The sequence below is a fragment of the Necator americanus genome, chromosome IV (assembly GCF_031761385.1).
Source record: "Necator americanus strain Aroian chromosome IV, whole genome shotgun sequence".
In the NCBI taxonomy this organism is placed as follows: domain Eukaryota; kingdom Metazoa; phylum Nematoda; class Chromadorea; order Rhabditida; family Ancylostomatidae; genus Necator; species Necator americanus.
Genome location: NC_087374.1, coordinates 15,876,939 through 15,898,702, shown reverse-complemented (window position 1 = coordinate 15,898,702; position 21,764 = coordinate 15,876,939). Strand labels below are relative to the sequence as shown.

Genomic DNA, 21,764 nt, shown 5'->3' with positions numbered 1-21,764 from the left:
GAATCACTTTGTGTTTGCATTAAAGAACATCTAAATGGCATAAACAATCGAATTCAACACCCCCTCACCCCACCTCGGAGACAGGACAGAAGCAGACAATGTTATGAAAACCCGAAATTGTAGCTCACAGAACTCTAGAAGCGTTTTGTATTGATGCAAGACTTCCAAGAATGAATAGAAAGGAAGAGTGCATAGCCGTGACCAACGAGTTGGCTCTGTATCAAGACCTTTGCGGTTTTGTTCTACGGGGTCATATGCGGGTCGCATCCTAATTAGTATTAGCGGAGCAATCCCACCACGCTAACATCACTACTACTGAGGTATTCACAACGATTTGGGCTCCTTTAGTTTTTGTTTCTGGGTGTAATATCTTAGCGGATGGTGACTTGTTCTGGATGTTGTTTGATGAATGTTACTACTTTCGTCTGACGAAGGCGACAACGCTGAAACGTTGCCCGTAATAAAAGACTGTTAACAATCTTGGCTACTGGTTGATAAAATCAATCAAATACTCTCAGTCATTGTGCCAAGATCCAAAGGAAGTCGACTTTTGCGCTTCTGAAAATTAACATGCTCTTCGTGTCCCACGCGAAAGGAGGAAGCACAGGACGACTCCGGAACGTGGCCGTGACAAGTGGAAGAATTACTGTCCTGCTCGACCAGTTCAAAGATCAACGGGAGTCAAGGTGATCAGGAAGCTCTACGTAACATAAGAATAAACTGACCCTACTTATCACGCCTTTCCAGCATTGATTCTTGGCATTGAAAAGACCACAATCTACCAGTGGGTCACTCTTTCGGAACTTTTTCTTAGCAATTATGCAACCTGTGGCAAGTCCAATTTCGTTATTCCTCTGAAACAGATCTTACTAGGCGTACGCAGGGAAAACACGTTTACTTAAGAGCCTCTGACATTTCCATTATTTCTGTTGATTTTGACAGTCAAAATATCTTCGTTGCCGTACGAATTAGAAAAAGGGCTGGCTGGCAGAAATCGGTGCCTTTCTTGTTTCTTGTCCTTTCACAACAACAAGAAACAAGAAAGGCACAGATTCAGTATCGGTATGCTGCAACTGCTGGAAGAGGGCTGAGCACGTTCAAAAAACCAAAGCGAAACTATGCAAAAGATCAGAATTCTCTTTATAAAATCGAATGGGATTTATTGTTATAAATCGAGCTGTGAAAACAAGAAAACAATCTCCCGCTTCCATACAACCAACAACAAATAATAAAAAAGTCTCATTTCAAATTACCTGAACCTACCTAATCAAAAGAGTATCGACTACAAACTACTCAATAATTTATAGATGGCAGCATATGTCAATCAGTTGTCGGCCCGGTGATGTATATACTAAATATATCAAAAAGGTAAGGTAACCGGTAAGGAGTCAGGAATAATGAAAACAGTGAAAGGAAAGAGTTAACAAGAACAAATCAATATCCTTCTTATGGACAACTAGTAAAAGTCATACAAAAATCATACAAAAATCAACAACGTCGCTAAGCGATCCAGTGAAATCGAGTAATAACTGACGGCCTTCTAGTAGAGACGTTTCTCAAATCTGAAAAGCAAGTTTTTTTTTCTTGTTCTTTTGAAAACCTGGAGCCTTGGTGAAATCCTATCTTATACGTCAGTAAACAATCTGAGATAGCATGCAAAGAGAAGAGGTTTGACAGAGAAAAATTCTGGAGTCACAGTGAGAGGTAGAGAGACGCAGAGGGACAGTTTGTATGCAGATTAGAAGGAAAAGTGTGATGTGTGCGATTCTCAACCACCTAACAACAACAATAACCCTACCAGGGGCACCGTGAGCATCAGCTGAGCAATAACGTTGGGCTGTAGGATCTATGACGTCAACGCTGGAACACCGTTCTGCTTTGTTAATTTATTTTAAAGAGTTTAAGGAATCGTATGCGCTATGAACTATGAACTGGATATTACGGTCTCCGCGTTATTTTTTAGTGAAGCAAGAAAAAACATTGAAAAATAAAATTTACTATAGGATCATCCATGTCAGTTGCTATGAAATTGGACAAAGATGGAGTACAGAACTCCTTCAATTTGGTCAGATTTCGCTGATGTTATGGCATGATATTATCGGTTGCATATGCCTTCGAAAAATCGATGAATGGAATTCGAAATCAATTCTGATAATTCATGATTGAGATTTAAGAATTTTGATAGAAAAAGTGAATTGAATACGAGTAAAACACTAATCTTCAGCTATTTGATAGGGCTTTAAAGTTTTAGTTTGGTTTCAAAGTAAATTTCAACCGTTACAGTTGGGCCAAAACGGTTTGGAGCTTGGTGCAAATGTGGAGGTACCTACACTCAAAGCGTCTCGGTTGAGCTAGCGATTGGAATCGAGGCGAGACCTTCGCCAGCTTCAGACTGCAGCGGCGAGTAGTGTCGAGGGTCTCTTCTCGATCAAAACCATCCGCTGCGCCGCTTCGAGGGCAGCCACCTACGCAACCGCACCAAGCTTGGGGACCGACAATACATTTTGACCTGACTATAGCTTGACCAAGATCCTTCTCTTTGGATCTATGCGTGTACCGCTAGCGAATATTTATGATAATCTACGCTTCACAACAACAATTGTGACGCTAATTGAAAAAAAAAATCGTTTCTTTTCTGAAAGAATAGTTAGTGAGAGAAAATAGATTAAGAATTAACAGCGCAAGCACAATTTTGTTCTATCCGGAAGTTGTACGTGCAAGCTATAACGCAAACCATAATAAACTTCAGAAAATGGATAAAGTTTTTCAAGACTACAAATACAATTGCACCTTAAGAAGGATAAATTATAATAATTAACAGGAAAAGCGATAGAAAAACCAGCAATTTCAATTTGAGAGAAAAGAAAAAGAAGAAATTGTTAATGATAGAAGAACACTACCCAGAATCGCCCTCAAGTTTTACCTAAATATTGACTATACGAGGTTGATCGGGTTTTTTTTGTGAAGATTCGTCACTACAAGCAGCATACATCAACAGGATTAAAGCAGCGAAGTACTCAGTCGTCTCTGCGTCTCCGACTATGGAATACAAAAGAAAAGCATAAATTCAAATGTGGAACTCACGAGTGAAGTGAATGCACACCACCTTCGAGTTGTGCGTTATGTGAACGCCGCTCAAAGCGCACTGTACCATTATTGACTTTTTCACTGGAAATTAGTAATCGACTTCTATATAGATGTACAACGACACTTCCATCACTACTTACTGTAATTCCTGCAGTGAATGGACACCAATATCCTGAAACCCATGTTGTACGCCACGCACCAAATATGGCAAGAATTTGTGGCATGAACCGCGATCTTTCATGGTGGCTGACACGCCTTGAGCAACTTTGATCTGATCAGAATCACTGAACCAATCAATATTGGATGACAGCTAGAACATAAGTACTACAATGATGAAGCTTACGCCGTGAAGTATCGGTCCTGACTTGAAGCATTCGCTTCCATCGCATCCAACGAACCCATACCACGGTACTTCTTAACGCGTACACCTCCGGGACCCCAGAAATACTCGCCGGGAGCCTGAATATAGGTTTATTACTGACTGTATTGTTGTTTTTACGTGCTTAAAGGCATCACCCACGAATCTGAGGTTGTACGGATTTCATTTTGTATACGAGATCGTAGATTAAGGAGAGGGGGAGGGGGGGTGATTCCGTCTATTTCTTCCTAATTGCTGTAAAAAACGACCAGGAAGATACGGCTTCGAGTGTTCCGGCGCGCTATTTTCTACAACAAGTTCGATTGGAGCGCGCCAACCGTGTGCACATGCCGCATCACCCACCTCTCCATAATCTACAATCCCGTATACGAATACTCCACCTGAAATCCGTAACACCTCAGATTCGTGGGGTGATGCCTTTAAGTACAAAAAGCTAGTATTAACCTCTGTGGTAGCCGCTAGCAGACCCCCCATCATAACGGCGCTCGCACCAAGTGCTACAGCCTTGGTGATGTAACCCACATCACGGATTCCGCCGTCAGCTAGCACAGGAATGCCTCTGGTTCGCGCATACGATGCCACAGCGTAAACTGCCGAACCTTGTGCTCGTCCAACAGCCATTACTGCAGTTACAGTATTTGAATTCATGTAATACCAAACTGGTTTGTGGCTGTAGCTTACTATCTTGTGTAATACAGATGGATCCACTGCCCATGCCTACTCGGAGAGCATCTGCACCAGCGTCAATAAGCAGCTTAGCCTGAGCGCGGGTGACAACTGGAAGTAAAAAGCTACGACTACTGTAATCCACAGCATTACTTTTGTGTTCTCGTATTTTATACCTTTGGAAACGTTTTTAAACGAAATTGATGCGAAACTGAAACCATACCATTTCCTGCTACTACGTCCACTTGGGGATAAGTTTTCTTGATATACTTAAGCATTTCTATTTGATATGAGGAAGAACCATTCGACGAGTCCTAAAGGAAAAAAGTAAGAGAGGAAAGAAGAAAGAAGTGTGCTAGCACAGCGGTCTTCTTCAAAAATTCGGTCGTAAATCAACATCAACGAAACAAGAACAGAAGGTGATGCGCAAAAAAAGGGAGCACCATGTAAAACGCCAAGCCATTAAAAACCGAGCGAAGGCGACTACAAACACGGCAAAAACAATTACGCCAAAAGCTAGAGTAAACTAATGAAGACGTGATGGGGTGCTCAAGGAAAATCTGGACTATATACGAGCTACAATCTTACAATAACAATAACATCCACTCCGGCCTCAACCAACAACTCCAATGTTCGTTTCGACGTCTCCCTAGTGTTCACTGCAGCGCCACAAAGTAACTGTCCTTTGGAATCATAGGATGCCATTGGATAGTTACGAGCCTGCGTGACAGTTCTTTAAGCAACAAATGTTTGAGAAATCCGCATGGAAAATCTGTTTCTTTCGAAGTTTACTGTTAATTTTACCTTGAGCAGATCCGAACGACATAACAACGCTATTAGTTCGCCTTTGTCATTCACAATAGGTAGTTTACCTGAAGGTGTCATGAATCATTCTCTAATATTGATATTATGTACGCGATAAGTTCTTACCAAGTCGATTATCCTTGAGCATTTTTTGGGCCTTCTCCATCGGAAGTGAAACGTCACCCAGTACTAGTTTACCGACCTCTACCATAATCTGTAATTATTAAAACATGTGCAGAAAACAGTGATAGTTGAGGACAATTTACGAAGTAATCGTCAATACCTCCGTGATCGGTGTCCGTTTTTGTACCTCATCGTCCACATCGATGAAATCAAAATCGCGTGAGGTGATCATACCTAATTTTTTAGAAATATTAATTCTGTGTTATAAATATTTTTTGGCATCTTCTAATAAAATAACCTATTAATTTCGATCCGACTTTGCCCGTTTCTGTCACTGGAGCACCCGTATACCCATAGACTTTTTTTATTTGCATCATATCCCAGAGGCTAAAGAAGGTAATTCATAAATAAAAGTAATCAACGTCAGTGTAGAACGAACCTAGCGTCTGGTTTCAAACAATGTGGTTGCATAACAAATCCTTGTTTGAACCGCTGAAATATACTGTTTCCAGAAGTTCAATGGAAGAAATGCTGGGATTGGGTGTTGACCAATATCTTGAGACAGTCACCTCGAGGAACAAATCAACAATCGATTACCTTCACTTTGAGCACTTCAGCTGCTTGATCTTCTGGCTTCGGAAAATTTCCATGAATAATGCCCATTCCTCCATAAAGCTAAAGAAGTAGCTGTACACATGCTTTTAACACTAACTGCACGCAAACTTATAAAATCTAATCACGCACAGCCATCACTATGGCCATTCCGCTTTCCGTCACCGTATCCATCGGCGAGGATACTAGCGGAGCCTTGATCCGGATATTTTTCGTAACATTAGTATCCAATCTTACATCATGCACCGAAAAATCGATCATACCAGGTAAAATGTTGAAGTCGCTGAAAAAATTGGGTTGTCACGTCAATGGGTTCCGATATCTGTCGTCCTTAGAAAACGTTAACATGTATGTATTGCCGAAAACTAGTCTTCAGATGTAAGTTGACGAAAAACAACATCTTAATTTCCAAACTATTTGCTCAAAAGTTCTTGTATGACAATAACGTAGTGTGCACTACATGCAGCAGAAAAAAAGGAAAATTCAAAACTAAACATTGCAAGGATACCAACTTCATGTAACAATTAACCTTTTCTTTCCATCATTTTTCAGGGAAGTAGCGAGGGTCCTCTTCATTTTTAGATACCCATTTCCTCTGATATAACTGATTTTCAGCAATCGTCTCCAATTTCTAATTAACACTCATTCAACAGTTGTGTCTTAAGTATTATTACTCTCAATATCACTATCTAGGAGTGCACACTATCTCTACGATAAGTGTATTACACTAAATGTTGGCCGTGAAGCGCTGTGGTAATACAGTGTTTTCCCGTCTAGTCTCCAGAACAAACCTTTCTCGATGACACGTGCACTTCACACGGCGAAATCCAAAGGAATTTTCTCCAACTAAACGTAACTGTCGTAACTCTTCATAGTTCTGTTCTATCTACGGTGGAGATTGTTCAGTAAATACAACAAAACTTCTAAATGAAATTATTGTTGCTCTTTTCATTTACTTAGCATTCTTTATAACATAATTTTTATGAATGTTTGAACAAAAAAAAAGGAGTGAAAGATTGAGAGAAAACACATGAGAAATCCCACACTGAGAACAAACTGAAATTTACTGATGTTTTGCTACTTGCAGCTTAGATACTTAAAGGCATCACCCCACGAATCTGGGGTGGTACGGGTTCCAGGTTGATTATGCTTATACGGTCGTAGATTGTGGAGAAGAGGGTGATTCCATTCACCTCTTCCTAATCATCGTAAAAAACAGCCCGGAAGATGAAGCTTCGAGCGTTCCGGGGCAATTTTGTCTACGAAGAGTTGTAGTGGAGCCTGCCAGTCTTGTGACAGATTCGTGGGGTGATGCATGTGATTAAAGTGACGTTCTGAAAAACAAGAAGACGAAGAATAAACATGCTCTTCGCTGAAAAATTCCAGAGCACCCAAAACTACTTCTATCTTGTAGGATTTTATTACTTTCTTCGAAATCCTTTTTGAACACATTATAGCTTTGTTAATCATGTTTCTTCATCAGTTGATCATTTTTCTTCTGCTTAAGCAATCAATGCGTTTTGTTTCGTACATTCCTCTTGAAGAAGAAAAAAGCAGGATAGCATCGTTTCTTAACCCCAGAATTGTTCCACCTCAAAACGCATAAATACAACATATTAAGCTGGCCAGCTACGCACAACTCATAGTATCGATTGTAAATTGTCACCTGCATTGATCGGCTGGTGAGAGAAATGTAGTGGTAAAACATTATCATTTGAATTTTCTTTGTATATCTATAGAACGGGCACCCGTATTTAGTGGTTTTTCCTCACTCACAGCAAGACTTCTGCATGTGCATGTGGCGGAAAAAAACTAGCGAGGATTGAAAAAGATGAAAAGGAGAAGGAGAATATTGGATGAGATGCAATCTTTATCTATGTATTCATTTAGTTTGCCGCTGTAGTGTGCTGACAGTAGTTAACACTAAATTTGCAAGTATGAATGCAGAAAAACATGGTGTTCAAAGCTGAAGTAGTGAAGTAGAGAAAAAAAAAACACCACGAGAGGAAACGGAAGCTTCGGCAGTTTTCAATGCTATATTAGAAAGAAAGATATAGTAGGGAAGATATACTAACCAAACTGATCTGATCCATATCTAATGTCGTAACGTTTTTTTTCTGCTAGAAATCAATCAATCAACGAAGTCAACAGAAATGGGCTACTCACTTGTAGGTCAAACCTTCATTGTGACCCATCAACTCATGCACAGATTCGCCATCGACCAACTCCGGATCCTGCATTCTGATCACTATAAAATCACTTTCTAATCGTAAGAATTGCACTGTTTAAGAATACACAGTAATAACACAAAAAATGAGTGCATTGGAAACCTAGAATCCCCCGAAGGATAAAAAAAAATGACAAGATGAAGAGATGAGAAGAAAAGTTTTTTTTTTGTGGAGATGAAGGCCCGTTAGGGTTAACAGACAAGTTAACAAGTTGAAGTGTAGTTGAACGCTAGTTGCTTGTTTGTTCATATAAATATATACAATATATATAAATATATATATATACACATATACATATATATATGTATATATATATATATATATATATATATATATATATATATATATATATATATATATATATATATATATATATATATATATATATATAGTTCTAGGCATATTTTTTGATCAACGGCAAAATGGAACGACTATTCATTCATTCATTCCAAATAAATGTCTGCTCTAGTTACAAGTGATAATCAATAAAAACTCTTTAAAAAATAAAAATAGTTAGGAAATTTCATAGTCGTTATTGCTTTTAGTGGAAACATGCGCTAAATCCTATTGAGATTCCAGAATTTTTTCCATTTGCTACCTCTTTACAAATAATAAACGCAAGCTTAAAAACCAAACTCTACATTTTTCACTTCAACATTTAAAACTAAATTCGACGCAATTGTAAAGGGAGATCTTTAGAGTTCTAGGACATTGCAATGTACTTTCAATGAGTGAAATCTCTTATTTGGTCAAATAGTGATTCTAGAGTTGTATAAGTACCGTGAATAAGTTATGAGGCTAGGGATAAGTACTAGGAATGTGGTTTTGTTGTTTCATAAACATCTTTCGAATAGGAGTAATAGCTTTCTTCGCAATCGCGTCAGTTGAGAAGTACCAAAAATACATTTGCAGAAACCAATAGAAAAAGAGAATCCCAACCGATTGAAATAGCTCAACACGTGTTCTATGTACTTTGTGTACATACATCCTCCCGGATTTACATTAGTACGACTTAAATTATTACAACACTGAACCTAAGATGATCTAGCTTGAATCCATCCATTCTTTAAAACTTCGTACCAATGCAGTGAGAAGAACCACGACAGAAGATATGCATTTAAGCGAACGATTCAGATATGCCAAACATTTACATTAGCGTGACTAACGCCTATTCTTTTGTCTTCTTATTGCTTATGAAATTTTTCCTTTTCTTTTCTTTTCGCACCGCACAAATCGCAATGGAAAAATCAATTATTTATTTACTTATTACGCTCGGTGTCAACTGGATCATGAATTCTAATTTTTGATCAACTATGAAAGAATTTTGTAACACTTAACACACTCTCCGATAAGGGCGATCCTCTCGAGTTCCCATGCAGGTCTTCTGTTCTGGATTAAAACTGCTACTACCCTTGCAATAATCCAGAAAAGCAACTAACACAAGAGATACGGTTGAAGATCTACTTGAAGATGAAGAAAACAAATAATAAGTGAGAGAAAGGTAACTAATAAACGAAAGAATGAGTAGCTAAGAAAATAGAGAAAAATAACGAATAAAAAATTACAAAAGAAGAGAAAAACAGGAGAGAAAGTAAACAAAAGAACAAGCACATGGAAAGATGAGAAAATTGAGAAAAATTTGTGAAATAAAAGTAATAGCAGGGAAAAAGCACGCAAAGTTGGTTATTCGCAGCAAGTTCTACTACAAAAACCAAAGAAACTGGATGGAAAGTTGTCGGGATCTATCGGAAAAAAGTATCTGACTTGCGAGTAGTTTTTAAAACCTCACAAATCACTGGATGAAAATGAAAAATTCTCCGTTAATAAACGAAATCACAGAGGTGGTTGTCATTCTATCACATGGCCTACCCCAAAGGGCTTTAGTAGGCAAGAAGGATGAAAGCAATATCAAAATAGCGATGGTTTGCGTGTCTTAACGATGAAAGAAGCCTATCGTGGATAAGCGAAGCCTCAGAAACTACATTCTGCTAATTCGAATTCAATCTGAAAGTAGTCACGTGACAACCAGTTGGTGCTCAGCTTTAGAAAGTGCTGCAGAATGAGGGAACTCAGCCAAAGTAAAAACACCGACGAATAGTGGAAAAGTCTAAAGGCACTCGCGAACCCTGGGAACAACAACATTCCGGACTTGCAGTCTGCAGATCCAGAATTCTGCAACGGTAACCAACTGAGATTCGTTGTGCGTAACAGTTAAAGGGTCAGTTAGCGGAATGGAGATGACCTATTCATCAAAGGAAGATAAGAGCGAAGAGTTCATGAGGTCACACACAAGTGTGTACCGCACAAGGAACCTAAAGAAAGACCAGTCTGCAGTTGGCTGCAAGAGGTGATGTGAGTTTAGCTGAGCATACCTCAGCTGGCATCGAGTGGTCAGCCGTTGCAGCGCACCGCGTTATCCGTTAGATACGACGGAGTGAGCGGCGGTGGCTGTGGTGGTGTTGGATGGGGGCGTGACCACTTTCTGGCTCGCTACGGCCGCTCGACGACGACTCGCGACAGCTATCGAATACCCGCCACCATTTGCGTGGGTCGCTTATTTTTCTTCATTTTTTCTGCAACTGGCTAAGAATGTATCATGAAACACGAAAGAAAGAGCAAACTGCAGAAGCGCAGACGGGAGGATAAAATCTGACATCGGACAGAGGAAGCACGCTTTTTCATATGCAACCGCAGTTCTTGCGGACGATGGCTGACAGATGAAGAGACACAGAGAGAAATGTGCCAGAGAAGCAGAGATGAAGTGAAAGGGCAACGCGGGTTGCTGTGGGAACAGCTACATCGCGAATAAGATAAGCATTCATCGAGAATAACATATGAGATATATAGTTACACTAGCTAACATACAGACATACAACAGCGGCTATTGATTTATTGATCACAAAAAGTCCGGATATACAGGTTCGAAAAACAATCTCACCGAATGTATTATTTGTCGCTAAAAAAACTGGCTATTGTGTCACTTCTTTACTAGATTTAAGAAACAGTATTTTATTTGGCTTTTCGCCGCGTACCGTCCTGCCACCTCTTTACTTCTATTCCTTTGAACTAACCAAATCACTTTTATATACACATTTAAATACATCTTCACAATGTGATTAGTGGCACATCATAATTAACTATAAGGTAGTTAATTCCGCTATAGGATTGCTCTGTAATTACAGACTATTTACCAATAATTTCTTTTGGCACAATTAATTGATTGTCCCTATTTCTTCTTTGAGTATTGTCATCGCATCTTCTATATCTTTATATTTTCTTATTCGGATTTCTGATAGTCAACCAAAGAAGCTGAGTTTATTCTCAATCACCAATCAATTGCTGGGAATGGAGCAACAAATAGGCAGCAAAGAAAATTCGAGGACTTATTTTTAGTGGTTGATCCCGTGCTAAAATGAAATTTTATTTGGTTAGACCATACGTTTACTAGTAACCGTGTATTTTCCAGTCATACGCTCTCTATTTCCTTGAAAGAAATATATCTTTGGCAAAACAGTAGTTACTTTGATATTCACATGTCAATGAAAAGAAAAGTCGTCTTGTTAGCACATTGGAAAATATTGAAATAAACAAAACCTTTGGTGACTAACTGTATTCATTGCCGATTTTTCTGCGCTAGAATAATCAACTCGAGCAAAAAGTGGCTGTAACAGAAAGAAAATAAGTGGTGTTTGTAATTAATACTAAACTAAGCCCCATGCAGAGTCTGAGAAATATGCGATCCTCCTCAACGTGATTACAGTAACCACAAAGTACGTGGCTACCACGGATGTATAAAATCCATGGTATTAGAACGCAATACCTTAAAATAAAATCAGCACGCAAAGTGCAGAACGCGTGATTACGAAGTTGATTGGGAAAACCTCTCAACATCTATATACATCACGTGCAAAACCTTTAAGTCAGAGTAGAAACTACCGAAGAAAACTTTATTACGAGGAACACTCATAACTTGATAACAAGGGGAAAACGCGCATAATTTACCCATAAAAATAAATATACTTAACATCATATTCTTCAGCGACTTAGATAGCAATGGAGAGACTTGCAATAACAAAACGCCGATGGAATGGAAGTGGCGAACACAAGAGACGATTTGGTAAAATCTAAGGAAAAACAAATCAAATCTGATTCCAACAATTGCCGATACCGCACTGGATGATTCGGTAGTTCATCCCACAAAGAGATAAGTGATCTTAAAGCGACGCCAGTAGTGCTTCAGAGCGCGTGCGCGCTTCAGCGACTTTCTGTGTGAATTGCGTGTCCTCTGTACTTGCGGACTTTTGCTGACTTTTTTGCACGCTTGTTATGTATCCGTCTAGCGAGTCCATGATCGACTTCTCATACTTCAGTAGTTCCTGTGCCTGAAATTTGTATTATGAATAAATAAACAAATAAACATGTGTACGCCACCGAGAAAGAATGAAACGAAAGTACTCCTCAATAAAGAAGTCAACTCACCTTCTCGAACGACTCCTGACAATCCTCTTTCAGAGCAGCAATCGCTGTTGTTAGCTTTCCATTCACTTCTGTACGATCGGTCTCAAGCTTCTTCTTTCCATCCTGTGTTCGATTACTTCAGTTTGAATTATAGAATTTTATCTAGCAGTACGTAATTTTAGATGTTACCTGCAGTGCCGTCACATCACGGGATGTCTTGTACTGGCTTACAGCATTAAGAAATTGAGAAAAAGTGCGGTTTTTCTTATCAACGAGTTGGGTCAGCGTTGACACTTTGCCTTGAATACGTTCGCGTGCTTCACGTGCAGGATCCTAAATCCAAAGATTTAAAATATGTTCTTGCCCCACTAAATTATTTCTTTAATAAGCAGATTAAAGGCAGTGGGGAGCGGTCGTTAGGTACCCACAGCCGATTATCTGCAGGCGAATAGGTGTGTCAGCAGAAGGTTTCTGGCTCTCGGTAGCCCAGACTCGGGATATCTTAGGTGGGGGGGTTAAAAAAAAACCCACAAAGGTAGCAGCATAGCAACGTAGAAAGTGAAAAAACGTAAAAAAAACGAAAATGCTGAATACACAGAAAATTTCTTCAGGAAGAAGACAACATCAAAAACATAAAGTTGAAAGCGTCCCAAAAATTTTGAGCTTCGTAATGGTTACTATGTAGCAGCTGTAGTAGTCTGAAATTTTGTAATATGTTTAGTTAAGACATCACCGCATTGGTTGTGACTACGGAACAGAATAAAATCTGACATTTTCTGATGCTAAGTTTCATTAAGTTTTCTTCAAACAACCATTTATATGCCCTCTTTCTCTTCTTTCCTTCGAAACTTCCTCTCCTTTTTTAAGAACTTCTTTGACGGGATCCGAAGTGGTGCGTTTCTCAAAACGCGAATCCTTCAGTCAAGCGCGGAACTCTTTGAATCGGTGCACTACGGCACATTCGAAGGCACCTCACCTTTGATTTTTTTCGCATCTCACCTTTGATTAACTTTTGAATTGGATCTGTTTGTGCTTTGTGGACAAAGTTGAATTAATAAAGCCACAGCTGTTCGAATTTCGTGCTTTAACAGCATTTAGAGGTATTCTCTAAAATCCAACAAAATGAGCCTTACAAAATATGTTGGTATTAATTGATAGATCTTTTTCACTTTATCTTCTTGAGACTTAGAATTTTACTTGTTTGTTTTACCTAAAAATAAAACACTATTATTTTCTATCTCTGGCATTTCGAGTGCAACCGTTTGATATATCTCTATACGTAAACGATCGATGCTCCGTACAAAAGCAAAGAAAGCGTGCCTCTGCGAGGCATGTTTCGCATCTTATTAGATGATAAGGGACGTTGATGAACTACGTGATAGGTGGGGATACGGCGAAAGCAGCGCAACGCTCTGTTGATGTCATTAACTGCGACGCAGCGAGGTGTGGGTACCTAACGAAACGCACCCAAAGGCAGCATATCACGAAAATGACGATGTAAGGATTAAAAGATAAAGTGTCTGGTGTTAGTCAATCCGCTTAGGATGTGCCACCACGTTCACTTCAATTCAGAATCGATTGAGGTTTACGAATGTGTAACTGGCCTATACAATGAGTTGCGGGGGCAGGTCGATGATTCAAGTCAGTGTTTTTATCCTCCCAGACAAGTCTGGTACCAATTTATCGATCCCGGAAAGATGAAACGCTTGGTGAACACTGCGTCGGATTTGAAAATCCGATCCTTCGTCCAGGCAGCGGAACCTCTAGCCGGCTGCGCTACGCCCACCCTGGATGTCGGGATTACTGTGGGCAAATATGGAGTTCGTGATGTATATTGTGAATATGATGGCTATACTCAATTCTCCCTAATCGTCAAGAAAAACGGGTTGGGAAACAGTTTGTGTTCGCCATTCTTGCACACGCTTTGTTCCCTCAGCAGCCTATTCACTGCTTCCAGTGAGTTAGGCTGTTGAGAAACCTCACCGATTTTCGACCGCTCCCAATGTGGGGCGCACACTTTTGGCGGCTTTTCAATTTTTTACTCCCCTTGTGGAAACAATACCGTTTCCCATGCCTTTTCATCACGATTAAGAGGAACTGAGTAGATCCACGATCATACTTTTAGTCCACATCTGGAACTCTATATCTGCCCAGAGAGAGCCCAAAATCGTTAGTTTCGTTATACCCTACCTTTATTTCCAAAAGGAGTAGATGGGAAGGAAATCGAAAGATATGAAGAACTTCCACTGAATTTTCACTGGATTCACAACCAGAAAAACACAAATTAGCTCTGTTGTCATCAGAGCAAGTAACAGAGACAGAGACAGAGACAGAGACAGAGACAGAGAGAGAGAGAGAGAGAGAGAGAGAGAGAGAGAGAGAGAGAAGACCCTTTACCACAATATTGGCATAATTCTTAAGTCTTCAATGCATCATACAACATCCTTGATAAAATAGAAATACTGCATGAACAGTATTTGTGTTTTCTTGTTATGCCAACGAGGTTTTGGTGAAACTTCATTATTGACCTGCCGTTTCGACAATTTCATCTTTTTCGAAGGACTGAAAATGGTTTGAGGTCTTTGATGTTATACACATTCCATCAAACTCTTTCTCTCTTCTTGCCAAGCCTCGATATTTTTCCAAGTACACTACGCAAAAACTCCAAAGGAGAAACAAACTGACAAGTCTCACTCATTAGCGGGGCTGTGAACCACCGCGTTCTTACACATTGTCACCAAAGGGAAATGAAATCTACACAATGTGTAAAATACTTAAGCTTATGTCTGGATAGTGCTAAGGAACTGCATGTGAGATAATCTTATATCTCACAGAGTGTTACCAACGGCATAAAGTCATTAGTAATTGACAAGCAGTAAGCAGTCATTCCTGTTATTCACGGAAGGATTCCTGACGGAAATCCAGAATTCTTCCAATGCCTTCCTAGCAGATATTTCTTTCTCGTAGGCTAATATCGTACAATTTATTTCAAACTCATTTCTATCAAGTTTTTCATTTTTGTAGCGCTCTAATGGTGTCATCGTGTTTCCACGCCTTTACTAGCAAAATGCTCTTTGATACACATGCTCAGCATCCTTCCAGTTTCTCCTATATAAATGGCATTGCTTTTCAGGCATTCTATCTGGTAGATTATTCCGAGGCCCATGAGAAAGAAATATCTACTAAGAAGGAATTGGAAGCATTCTGGATTTCCAGGAATCCACCCATAAATAACATAAACAACCGCTTATTAATTACCAATTTCTTAATGCCGTTCGTAACACTCCCTGAGCCATAAGATTGTCCAGATACCAGTACTTACAGGATACTGCACAGTGTGTTGATATCATTTGCCATATAAGACAATCTATAAGAACGTGGTGGTTCACCAGTCCCGTCTGTCGGAGAGACTGGTCAGTTTGTTCTTCTGACTGAGTTCCTAGTCCAGTGTACTTAGAACGATATCGAGGCTTTGTGAGGAGAGAGGATGAGTTTGATCAAAGGCTTCGAACCATTTTTAAGCTTTTGATAAAGACGAAGTTGACAAAACGTCAGGTCAGTGATGAAATTTCCTCGTTGGCATAACAACAAACACTTGAATGCAGTTCCCAATTCCGAGGTTTCAGGAAGAGAGGACTTGATGGTTACTATACGCACAGTCGCTGAATTTCTACAGAAGCGACTTAAACAACAATCAGCTGAAAAAAACTCACTGCAACAATTGTAAAGTCAAACCGCACATAAATGATCACAGCAGTGAAAAGAGCAAAGAAAAACGCCGTTGCAAGCAGTGGCTCACGTACCATTTGCGAATATTCGAATTCGTAGAACAGCTAAAATTTGTCTAATTAGTCCTAATGGAAATTCGACTACGTTTGCATATAATTTCCTAGCGGATGTATAAAAGGTAATATCCAACACGCAAAAGCATGAAAAAGATCAAAAACCACTTGAGATGAATTAAGGGAATGGAAGAAGTAAGAATTACAAGGCAAAAAAGAACCAATAGACTTACCGTGAAAGACTGAATGTGCTCTGGAACAAGATTATCCTTCTGAAGCACAACGACAGTTCTACCTGATGTATCCAAATAACTGAAGCGTACTTCATCAGGTCGACGATCCATAGTATAAGGTGTGGTAAGTCTTATTTTTCTAAACGGAATAGTATTCGGAAGTTGATTGAAAAAAGAGCAGACGCAGGGGAAAAAGATGTTTGTTCAATGGACGAGACCTTTCAAGACGACCTCGTATGTTTTACGCTGTCTTGCTTTCTGTTGATGATTATAGTATTCACCGTAAAGACCAACGGTATGAACTTATTGTATGTTTCAGCACAAAAAAAAAACTTCTTGAAACGACGGAACAAGTGAAATTCTTAGGACTGGTAAAATAAACGTTTTGAAAAAATAACCAGTGAGATTATCTCCTAACCTACCTGACCATTTCGGGAAGAATGATTTTCGTTGTAAGCTTTTCCACCACAACGTTGTCGAATACATGATCCAAAACACGCATTTTCAGCGCATAATCGTTTCCTTTATTGTATAAATATTCAAAGGAAGGCACATTATAGCCAATGACATAGGATGTCCGCCATCCTCCAAAAAGAGGGAACCTGAAAAAATATAATCTATCGGACTCGTTTTTACTTTATGCAAAGAAAGGAAACAAAAAAAAACCATTATCCACACCTAGGTTTGATTTCGACATCTACCGAATCCGCACGAAGTCGTACAGATGACGTGGAAATGTTCCCAATCTCATCTCTATAGTAAATGTCCTTCGCAGATGCCGGCAAAACCGTCTGCAATGCAAGAGAACTAATTTAAAGACATTTCTTTGATGAACACAAGAACAGCAATTTAGAAACACTGAATGATATCAAAAATTCTCTTCTGTTGATAATCAATGTCTTCGCAGGGAAGTTCGCCTACTGTAAAATGTAGCAAGGCTGGTTGGCGCCGTCCTCGGCGGTCCATCTGATGATCGATCCGCGAGAAAGGTCCCTAAATACAAAAAGATTAGAATTGTATATCGTAATTCCCACAAAAGTTTGCAGTTAGTTGAAGGGTTCCTTCATAGAGGCGTGCAAGAAAAAAATCAACTGAACTGTCTGAGTCACCGTTTTGCGCGTCCCCTATCGTTTTCTCTAGTACGCTCAGTAATGGAGGACACGTCGGATGAAAGTATTTGGGTTCGTTAAATCATCTTGCAGATTTCGAACCAGGTTTTCAAAAGTGTTCGTATCTACACAGAGTATTTCTTCTTAACTAGCCAATTCCTTACTAATCACTTTGACATATCTATTTTCTAACGTCTACGTTTCTGCAACAACGGTCACAATAACCACTCCAAAATCAAAAAAAAAAAAAAACATTACCTTCAACTCTGCTCCTTTGTGCACCAGCTCAATGTACTCCTCGACAGCAATGTTACCCCAGTGAGAAACCTCAATAGTGCGCTCGACTACTGTAGCCACCACAAACGGTGCGTTGTTTTCATAGTGGATCTTTATAGACTTCTAGAAAACAGCATTCCATTACCCCATGTTACACGAGGTGGATTATTAAAACAACTAACGGTGCTAAATGCTGGCTGATCCTTGTATGGGCCGTACACAACTCTTTCATTTTCATGATTCGTTGGCAGAACCTGTGTGACTGACATAGTTTTACCGGAACCAAGTTTAACCGTAGTCTTTTCTTCGACAACTGGGTACGACGCTGCATAGTGGGCATTCCCGTGGTAAACGACAAACCTTAAGATTTTTCGGTAAAATAGATAGAAGCGAAAGCCAAGCCAGCTCAGAAATGTAACGAAGAACTACTGCTGTTCTTATTCGGAGAGGACAGACACAATTCAGGCAGAAAGCTGTCAAAATTTGAATCCTTATATAGAGGCTACAATTTGAAGAGTTAATATTCATATACGACCTTTAACATTTGAAAAAGTTCTGGAGTAAAATGTTGAACTCACTGATTTTCCTTCTGAGTTATTTTCTCGGGAAGCGGCCTCAGTAGTTCAGTCAATCTGAGCTCAACCTTCACCTTCACTTCACCATCCTTAGGTACTCGATTTAGCAATTCGATTTTGTAGACCTTAACAGTATCATGTGATAACAAATATTTCGAATTCTTTCGAAAAGAATTCTCAACATTCTAAGAATGAAAATAAACACCTTGAACCCTTGCTTTTCCAGTGCCTGTTTTGAAATCTTCAACTTTCCTTTGCTATTACCCTCTTGGGCTGAGATGTAAGAGAGATGTTCGTTTTCTTCTTTGGTAAGTAACACCTCAACTGAATTGGCTTCCGATGTTCCTACATTCACCAGCGTCAGCTGTGAAGAAATTTTCACTATCTGAAACAAAATTTCAAAGGGGTAAAATGTAGTTGAGGGACCACTCAGTGACGTCCTTATTTATCGAAGTAAATAATTAAATTAGTCGGGGCTATAAGACTTAAGCATTAGTCTTCGAGGATCTATCACATGTGAGCTAAAGTTACTAAAAGAAAAAAATGAGGCAGAGCGCCGAAAAATAAGGGTGCCACTGAATTCGCTCTTGAAAGACGATTGCCCATAAATATAACACTGAGGAACCAATCAACACAGTGTTTCCTGCATATATTACAATATGAAAAGGATCGCTGCATTAGCAGCTGAACATGACAGAAACGGCAATTCCGTTCCTTCATCAATTGATTTTTTCTAACAACTCTAACTAACAAGCTATTTATAAAAACACAACTTTGTCAGTGATATCTGAACTTCGTGCAGTTTCGTGCTACTCTGGAGCCTTACCTCTAGATTTACGAAACTAGTTTTCTCTCATACTCTCCCTAATCCGGGGAACAGCCTAATCCTTATAGTATTCCTTCAGGAACACGATTAACAAGAAGAACAAATACCCTTTAGAAACTTTTTGGCAATAGCTCTTCTTCTGATTTTCAACCAAGAAAAGAAAAGAATTCTATAAAATAGGCGAGTCCATAGAGATCAACATTTCTCTTGCTAAGCAAGTAAGATATCACATCATCATGATATCAGAATATCATTATCGTACCTGTGATGAAAGGTCGATGGTCCTGTCAACTTTTGTCACCTTCCAGTCCGACGCGACCGCTACTCCCACACACAGAATCAATGGAAGTGCCCACATCCTGAAGACGGTATTCAAAAGTCCGTAAATAACTTTCGTACAATCACAAAAGTCTCAAGAATGTGAAAATCGAGGAGACGTCATGAAAGAGAGTCACTAGTACAACGAGCAAATGAAAATGCTTTAAAGGCATCGCCCCACGAATTTGAGGTGGTACGGATTTCAAGTGGAGTATTCGTATACGGGATAGTAGATTATGGAGAGAAGGGTGATTCCGTCCATTTCTTCCCAACTGCCGTAAAAAACGGCCCGGAAGATGCGGCGCGTGCACGAGGCTGGCGCGTTCCAGTCGAACTCCTTGTAGAAAATAGTGCGCCAGAACGCCCGAAGCCGTATCTTCCGGGCCGATTTTACGGCAATTAAGAAGAAATGGACGGAATCACCCACCAGTATTCGAGTACGAATACTCGAATACGGTTTCAGGTGGAGTACGAATACTCCACTTGAAACCCATACCACCTCAGATTCGTGGAGTGATGCCTTTAAGAAATAAGGGAAATACCAGGTGCATATATCAGTCCACGAATTACGCATTGTATGTGCTGAAGCCTTCAACTAGATTTTATCTTCAATAAAGGAATCGGCAATAACTAGGTCACATATAGAAAGAATGCAAAAGACTATTGTTCACTCATCTCTCAACTCATAGTCTTTCAAACTTTTTTTAAAGTTAACTAGAAAAACGAACAGTGAAATAGCGATATGAAAGATGGTCAATGGAATGTAGCTCGGGCCGGAGATTGTAAATAGTCTTCAGTCAGCTAAGCAAGAGTCACAATCCCTTCCATCCTACCCCAACTACATTTCCCCCAAGCTGCTTCTTTCTAGGTCACCCTGTACAATGATCAGCTAGGGCCTCCACCCGCGAATATAACCGTAAAATTTCAGAGACAAAAATTCAATCAAAGAAGATTTGGGTATTCTTGTTGTATGACATCCAAAAATAGCACAAATAATATCTCTTTCCTCTACTGTTTCTTCCACCACTCGCTATTTCGTCGTCATCGTTGGCGACTAGCTATTGTCGGCAACAATCATAGCTGCGTTCATCGTAACATGTCCACGACAAATATTTATGAAGGCAGAAGTCGCTCAGCGACAATAAGTGCTAGACCCGTCAAGGATTGTAGAAGCAGAACCACACGGTCAGAAGTAAACGATGATTTTACAAACAAAAAAAAAACTTAAAAAACGCATGAGCAAAGTAATAGCAGAGTTCTAATATGATCTCTTCAGGAAAATCCCACCTTATCTCACCATTTCCCACTCGAACTAAAGAGTGCAAATGAAAACTAAAAGAGTACAAAAAAGGACTTTATCGGTAGTGCACCTTCTGCACACTATTCTGGCCATTTTTTTTTACCAACGACTTTTGCTTAGCAATTAAAGAATGGGCAAGAAATTGAAGAAGAAGCAAGTCCGGCACAAATGTCACAGATAAAACGAATGGCTGAACGAATGCAATACGTTACTTGACACACTACTAACTCGTCCGTGAATGACACGTCATGATATGAGAGCAGGACAATGCTCCGACTGTCTTTGTGCACCTTAGAAACTGTGCCTTAAATTCACGAAGATCCTCACCGCAAGAGAGCACATTTCTCATCTACTGAATCTACAGCTTCAAAACGCTGAAAATCTTCGGAGACCTATCCCAGACTCCAACGGGAACACAGCAACCCAAACTTCGACGAGAATTGCACGCAACCAGTCTTACTGAGTAACAAATCGCATTTTCAGCCTGAAAAAAAGAAAAAGGCGCATTCATGAGAAGTCCACGTCCTCGACAGACGGGAAAGAAACCCCCGCCCACAGTGCTTCAAACGAGAAAACCTGGACTAGCACCAGGAAGTTGCAGATCATAAAGCTACCATATCCAGCATAATAGCTACGAACTGCAACATAGTTCCTTCTACCAGTTAGAAGCAGACTATCACAAGGAGCTTCAAAATAGGAAAAGCAGAAATAATACGACATGTAGGACGAGTTATCTCGCCTCACCTCGCTCCACGTCGCTACAGTAATTCAAAATCATCCGTGTCAGGATTCTTCAGCACATAATTCGCGTCGGAAATGATGATATTTGCAAATTTCGTTTTTTAAGCACAGCTAGAGTTTGACAGTGTTAGGTGTTCGTTTGTGTGATTTCTTTTTGTTTCATGTCTCCATGAGAGGAATGGTCCCAGGATTTGTTGCATGTCTTGTTGTAGTTTGCGATGGACAATGTCCGTACTTTTACCGCTAG

At 39.7% G+C, this 21,764-nt stretch overlaps 2 protein-coding genes across 3 annotated transcripts; both read right to left on the bottom strand.

Annotated features, from left to right (window-relative positions):
• Positions 1-1,540: 1,540 nt before the first annotated feature.
• On the bottom strand, positions 1,541-7,911 carry RB195_001441 (uncharacterized protein; the record flags this gene model as incomplete). The annotated part of the gene is made up of 16 exons (XM_013445277.2): positions 1,541-1,562; positions 3,085-3,168; positions 3,228-3,371; positions 3,431-3,546; positions 3,911-4,089; positions 4,148-4,243; positions 4,356-4,446; positions 4,721-4,852; positions 4,937-5,004; positions 5,063-5,150; positions 5,220-5,293; positions 5,358-5,446; positions 5,499-5,551; positions 5,657-5,734; positions 5,804-5,954; positions 7,838-7,911. The coding sequence occupies 16 exons, from the start codon at positions 7,909-7,911 to the stop codon at positions 1,541-1,543; spliced, it is 1,539 nt and encodes a 512-aa protein (XP_013300731.2).
• A 4,202-nt stretch (positions 7,912-12,113) lies between these two features.
• On the bottom strand, positions 12,114-21,423 carry RB195_001440 (uncharacterized protein; the record flags this gene model as incomplete). Of its 2 annotated transcripts, XM_064198210.1 has the most annotated exons (15): positions 12,114-12,281; positions 12,379-12,480; positions 12,547-12,690; positions 16,071-16,190; positions 16,373-16,511; positions 16,795-16,974; positions 17,051-17,163; positions 17,294-17,365; positions 17,740-17,880; positions 17,940-18,117; positions 18,336-18,457; positions 18,538-18,717; positions 19,421-19,517; positions 21,104-21,150; positions 21,391-21,423. In XM_064198210.1, 15 exons carry the CDS (start codon positions 21,421-21,423, stop codon positions 12,114-12,116), a joined length of 1,836 nt encoding a protein of 611 aa, XP_064054091.1. The 2 variants fall into 2 exon arrangements, with proteins under 2 accessions (XP_064054091.1, XP_013300730.2); XM_013445276.2 differs by lacking the exons at positions 21,104-21,150; positions 21,391-21,423 and having other exon boundaries at positions 19,421-19,516.
• Between the last annotated feature and the right edge of the window lie 341 nt (positions 21,424-21,764).